This window comes from Ruditapes philippinarum, unplaced genomic scaffold (assembly GCF_026571515.1).
Source record: "Ruditapes philippinarum isolate M1 unplaced genomic scaffold, ASM2657151v2 ctg1718_1_1_1_1, whole genome shotgun sequence".
NCBI classification, from domain to species: Eukaryota; Metazoa; Mollusca; class Bivalvia; order Venerida; family Veneridae; genus Ruditapes; species Ruditapes philippinarum.
This window is the reverse complement of record NW_026858728.1, coordinates 74,594-81,355: the sequence shown is the minus strand read 5'-3', so window position 1 is coordinate 81,355 and position 6,762 is coordinate 74,594. Positions and strand designations below refer to the sequence as shown.

The 6,762-nt window shown below is 31.3% G+C and overlaps 1 protein-coding gene across 2 annotated transcripts; it reads left to right on the top strand.

Moving 5' to 3' along the window:
• The first annotated feature begins 792 nt into the window (after positions 1-792).
• Positions 793-6,385, top strand: LOC132754071 (uncharacterized). Of its 2 annotated transcripts, none has more exons than XM_060744660.1 (2): positions 793-903; positions 3,976-6,385. In XM_060744660.1, the coding sequence occupies exon 2, from the start codon at positions 3,977-3,979 to the stop codon at positions 6,077-6,079; it is 2,103 nt and encodes a 700-aa protein (XP_060600643.1). In that variant the 5' UTR covers positions 793-903; position 3,976; the 3' UTR covers positions 6,080-6,385. The 2 variants fall into 2 exon arrangements, with proteins under 2 accessions (XP_060600643.1, XP_060600642.1); XM_060744659.1 differs by lacking the exon at positions 793-903 and adding an exon at positions 1,031-1,143.
• Positions 6,386-6,762: the final 377 nt, after the last annotated feature.

The window sequence follows — 6,762 nt, the reverse complement described above, 5'->3', positions numbered from 1 at the left end:
GAACCCTTAACTGGGCTATTTTTTGCTGTAGGGGAAAACAAAGGTTTAGATTAACCATATCAATTTTCTGAAAGTGCTGAAAAGGGCAATAACTGTTAAATGTTATGTCTTAATATGAAGTCAATCCGTCAATCTTTTCATGAATAATATAGTAATAGCACATTACAGTCCCCCCCCCCCCAAAAAAAAAGCATATATATATAATAATTTGACCTTCAATGTTATTTATTTGAAAGTCAATGTCTACCTGGTTAACTTGACGGTTTATCCTAAAAGATTATTATGTTCAAATTTGAAGAGTCCATTACAAATACAACAAAGTTATAGCCACTTTATTTTTAAGGTTATTATAACACATTTTTGGTCACATCTAGGTCAATCCACCTAAAAGACTTTTCTGGATAACTAACCAGTAATTACCAATTTCTCCACAAGTTTCTGGCTACTTAATTAAATGATTTATGAATCTGCACTGAGAGACAAATAGCCATTCAACTCATTGTCAAATTAGGCCAAAAATCATGATGACGTTTTCAATCTGCATAATGCTTGAAAAGAGTATTAATTACTCACAGTGATTGCTAAACATGTTTCATTCTTAAAATAATATAACTATGTTCTTCTTTAAAATAATATGATGTTTTAATACTTTCTATATTATTTGAATAGAAAGAATTTTATACAAAATTAAGCCTTATATTATCAGTGTATTTTACAATGCATTGACAGAATAGAAAAGAAATCTAAAAGGGACATTATTAAATTATATAACAACTGTAAGGAAAAGGATGTGAGTTCTTTCCCTTTACAATTGCATTCAAAACCAAAAGAGGAAGTGAAAAAACGGAAAGAAACAGTTTTTCTTGATTTTTCATGAAATACTATTGAATTCCAACATTAAAAGTAAGTTTAAAACTTTATTCAAAATACACGATATTTCTCATTTAAAAAGTATTCACTGGAATATAAGTGTCTTCCTTTTTAACCAATCTAAAAAGTACAATAATTGTTGGAATGAATATATAAAACAGAAAGAGGAAGTACAATTAGCATATTTCCAACGTATCTGGTAAAATGAAAACAAATATTTTCTCTTAATTATTTTTTAAGGAAATACGAGTATTATTCAATCCAACATTCAAAGTAAGTTTAAAACTTTATTTTATGTACACAATTTCACATTTAAATAACAATGTAAGCATCATGATAAACTAATTGTCTATGTAACCATGGTAAACATCATGATAACTAAATTGTCTATGTAACCATGGTAAACATCATGATAATTTAATTGTCTATGTAACCATGGTAAACATCATGATAAATTAATTGTCTATGTAACCATGGTAAACATCATGATAAATTAATTGTCTATGTAACCATGGTAAACATCATGATAACTTAATTGTCTATGTAACCATGGTAAACATCATGATAAATTAATTGTCTATGTTACCATGGTAAACATCATGATAAATTAATTGTCTATGTTACCATGGTAAACATCATGATAAACTAATTGTCTTTGTTACCATGGTAAACATCATGATAAATTAATTGTATATGTTACCATTGTTTACATCATGATAAATTAATTGTCTATGTTACCATGGTAAACATCATGATAAATTTATTGTTTATATTACCATGGTAAACATCATGATAAACTAAATGTCTATGTAACCATGGTAAACATCACGAAAAATTAATTGTCTATGTAACCATGGTAAACATCATGAAAAATTAATTGTCTATGTTAAAATGGTAAACATCATGATAAATTTATTGTCTATGCTACCATGGTAAACATCATGATCAATTATTGTCTCTGTTACCATTATAAACATCATGATAAATTAATCACCTATGTCACCATGGCAAACATCATGATAAATTAGTTATTTATATTACCATGGTAAACATCATGATAAATTAATTGTCTTTGTAACCACAGTCACAACATGATGAAAAGTATGTCCGATGGTATCTAAAATATGTTTATTTTCTATATATAATGTGTAATTTGTGTTTTGTACAATTTTTCAATCTTGACTCCCTTAATTCTGCCTTTAAGTTTTCTTATGAAAGTACAGTAACTGTCATCCGTAATATAAATAACTATGTTTTTTTATAACAATTATGATGTTTAAATAACTCTAAACTTATTAAAAAGAGAGAAATATACATCATTAAGTCTATATTATCATGACAACAAATCACTAAATTACGGATTACTCTAATCAAGTTCGTGACAATTACATTCTTGAAAAGAAGGATAAAAAGTTTTCATGTTTTTTTATTTGTTTGTTTTTTGCGGATGTTTTTTTTATAGTCTTTGCAGAATATTATGTAATAGTTAGGTTTTAACATCTTATTTATTTTTGATGTCTGTAATGTTTGATTTATTGCGTTTCACACCACACGAACACAGTAAAGTCATATGGCGATGCTCCAGATTTACTGGTGGAGATAGAAAGACCTTAGATTCTTATTGACCTAAGACAATGATGACTGGTGACTGCATTAAATAGGGTCATGCTATACACATGGTACATACATTGAATATAAGAAAACAGTCTTTACCATATATACAGGGTACATATATATAAGATACTGAATGAGTGTATGTTCAATACTGATTTAGTTTGTTTGTTTGTTTTGGGTTTAACGTCACATGGACACAGTATAGGTCATATCGCGACGTTCCAGCTTTACTGGTAGAGTAAGACCTCAGGTGCCCTTCCGTGCATTATTTCAGGCACAAACGGGCACCTGAGGAGAACCTACGACGTTCCATAAGGTAGCTGGATAGCTTCCTCACGTGAAGGAATTCAAAGTGTCTGTCATGATTCGAACTCACAGCTATGAGGGGCCAGTGGTTGAAGTTAATAACCTCAACCACTCGGCCAGAGATATCACATTTCTATAATATAATAGGTTTAGACAAGTTATCTAATTATGGTGGTTTATCATTTTTGACTTTCTAAAATCAATGTTATAGTAATGTTTGTTTTTACTTTTTTACCCTTGACGTCATGAACATAATATCAACTAAAAGTAAGGATTCAAAAATAAAATGTACAAAAAGGCACACATTTTAATATTTAACCATACCAGTCATATCAGTAGGTTAAGAATGTGCATGCTTTAAATCCTAGGTTAACCAGGATCATTGATAATTCGTCCTGATTATGTCCAGTTTCGTGAGTTCTTACTGTTTAGGAAGGGAGTTGTTTCCCTTCACAATTTCATTCAAACCAAAAGAGGAAGTAAAAATAGAAAAATTTCCACCTATCTGGTCAAACATAAAGTAAGTTTCAAACTTTATTATAAATAAACAATTTCGCATATATATTTTGATAAGTGTTTTTAATTCAAGTGTCTCCCTTTGAACAATTAAAAAACAACAACAACAAAAAAAACCCCAAAAAACCCCAACATATTTCTTTTAATGAATTATGTAGTTCAATGAAATAGAAATACAAATAAGAAAGTGTTGTATTATCATGCATATATATAATATTTATATTGTGGGGTTTTATATATCTTAAAGATACCAAAGGAATTATTTATTCTCCTTTACATTTTCACTTAAAACTGAAAGAGGAAGTAAAATTAGCAAAATTAAAAATTCCACCCAACTGGTCAAATGAAACGAACTATTTCATCTTGATTATTTTTAAGAAATATTACTAAATCCAACATTTAAATTAAGTTTAAAACAGAATTTCAGTACACAATTTTTCACTTATATTGAATGAATTATGTAAGAAAAGGTTACATGAATATTTGAATGAGTGTTTCATATTTGTGTCTCTCTTACATCAAAATTCTGAAAAACAAATTATTCAAATTTACATAAAAGAAGAAAATACCCTAACAAAATAGAGAAAAAATAAGTACCAAGAAGAAGCATGTGACAAAATTAATTTGACAGCTGATTTAAACAATTTTTCCTTTACTTATACATTACAGAATGTTTCAAGAACCTGACTACAGAGAAAACCTATCACTGAAGTTATCAGATGTTTTTAATGACATTGGTGTCAGTAAAATAACAGTGATGAGGAGGAGAAGATTTTACATGCTGAGTGAGACTATGTTTAATATCACACATAGGTTAATTGATTCAAAATTTACTGGATATTATCTAGGGAGTCAGAGTGAAGGTACAACGACTATAGGGCTTCAGTCAGACTTGGATGAACTACACTGTAATCATGATTTCAATGTAATACAAGACTGGTCAGAGTGGGAACATGGCAAGGTAAACTTCCTCATGATACAGGATGAGAACACAACCCCGGGGTATTGTTTCTTACAACTGCTCCGACCTGATGAACCTCTTCCTGACACTGTCATTCCTGTTGAACACCATATAACTGATAGAAGTGGAAGAATTTTGATGAAAAACACAAAATTTAATGGTTTAATTCCGGGTGCTGTAGATCATGGACCATCAAATGCTGTACCAGGACAACCTGGATTCAGTGATACAGACCATGTGGTAGCTTTACCTTGTAAATCATGGCCTCAATCAGCATCAGGTTGGTTAGATAGACAAGGTATTGACAGATGGCCAACACAAGACATGAGAAGATATGCAGCCAGTACTAGGTGTTTTGTTGTTCCAACTGGAAGTAAGGTCAGTGAATATCCTGAACTGGAATGGAGAATATCTACATCATTGGCAGAAAGGTGCCTTATACTTAATCTAAATATAACACAAATAAGGTGCTATGTATTATTGAAAATTATTCTTAAATCCTTCCCTTATCCTCAAGATGAAATCAATATATCAAGTTTCATGTGTAAAACAGTACTATTACATTGTATAGAAAACACAGAGAAAAGTGCATGGAAAGAAAATAATTTATTTACATGTTTAACATACTGCTTATTGGAATTACACAGTTGTGTACAGAATGATCGTTGTTCACATTTCATTATACCGGACAATAATTTGATGGCAGGGCAATTTACAGCTGACACAAAACATGAACTTTCAAAATATATTTGTGAACTTATAGAGAATGATAGACAATGGTTACTTGGGATTGATATTGATGATCTTGGTCATAGACTTCAAGTTAAACTGAGCAGGGTACCACATGGAGTATACTATTTTCGTTCTTCTCTTGAAATATCTGAACACGTTTTGACCGGGGGATATATAGACATTGCACACGAAGTAAGTGAGTGGCATAAATTTGTTTTACACAATTTACACAGCAAAAACATTACGACAATGAAGCAATCTGTAAGTAAACTAATGACCTTCAGAGATAATGGTAATAGGTTACAACAGGCTGCATTCAAGTTTCTAGCACCTTTTTGTTTTACCACTTATGGGTCTGCCCTAGCATCATCCAGTATTGGTGAAAATAATCAAGTGTCACCTGAAGCATTGGTTTGGCTATCAGCTGGTTTAAACTCAGATATCTCATCTAGCAGACTTAAATTGGCTTCAGTGTTCTACAGTACAGGAGATATGGAGAAAGCTGAACTAATTCTGAGACACATTGAACAACAATATGACTCTCATCCTGGTGCACCTATCTGTAGATGCAGGGAAACACCTACATTAACAGTAACAGCAGAATTCAAGAGGGTATGTTGTGAGCAAAGTGAGGACTGTATCAAACATATAACAGCATTTTGTGTCAGATTTATACAGGAAGAGATCAACTGTGTTCCTCATGAACTACAATATGAAATGTTCAGATCTACACAAGATGACATGATACACAGAGATAAAGATAATGACTATTGGATGGACTGGGCTGTAGTTGATTCTCTACCTTTCCTTTACTTCCTACAATACAAGATCTACAATCATCAACACAGAAATCAAGATCAACAACAAGCACTAAGTAAACTTATAAGAACCATAGAAACAAATAAATACCTTAAACATAGAGAAACAGCTCTAAATCTTTTAGGGCAATGTATGGAACAAGAACACAGACCACAAGAGGCATTAAAATGCTACATGCTTTCTCTTCAACAAAGGGCAAGAAACAATGCAGCAAATTTCCATATATCTAAGCTTCTTACTGGCTTACTGGTTAACCAATAAAATGTGATCCAAATATAAGAAGAAAGTTTGAAGACTATAGTTTTCAATGATCATATACTGCTTGTGTGTATCAAACTGATATATAGGCATGTCATTACATTTTTATCACAATATAATTTTGAAATAATAATAAACATGATAAATTGAAAGAATGAATTCAACTTCAATGATTTGAATATCTGACTTTACATTTGAGAGTCAAGAACCTCTTTTGTAGAGGACCATAACTTGCTCATGAAAACAAATTTTAAATTTTGTTTGATAAGATGAAGTTTTTTTCAAGAGTATAAACTGTTACACGCTCACACACGCACACGCGCACACACACGCACGCGCGCACGCACTTACGCGAGCAGCCAAACAGACAGACATGCATACACATACATATGCACACACACGCACACCCACGCACACACACACTCACATACACACATACATACCTTATGAATTCAACGCTAATGCTTAGAAAAAAATCCTGTTCAGGAATATATCAGAATTGAACATTACCATAACGCCGATGTATGGTTTATATTTAGATATAGTAACATTTATAACTGTGAAACAATTATCAGAAAATGTAATTAACGAAAATCTATAAGAAACTGTAAACTATGGTATATACATTCAGCATTTACTTATGTATATAATATTTATGTGTATTTGGACCCATGTTCGAGACTTGT

Excerpts from the sequence above, each read along its gene's own strand:
- LOC132754071 (XM_060744660.1), top strand. The coding sequence starts at position 3,977 with ATGTTTCAAGAACCTGACTACAGAGAAAACCTATCACTGAAGTTATCA.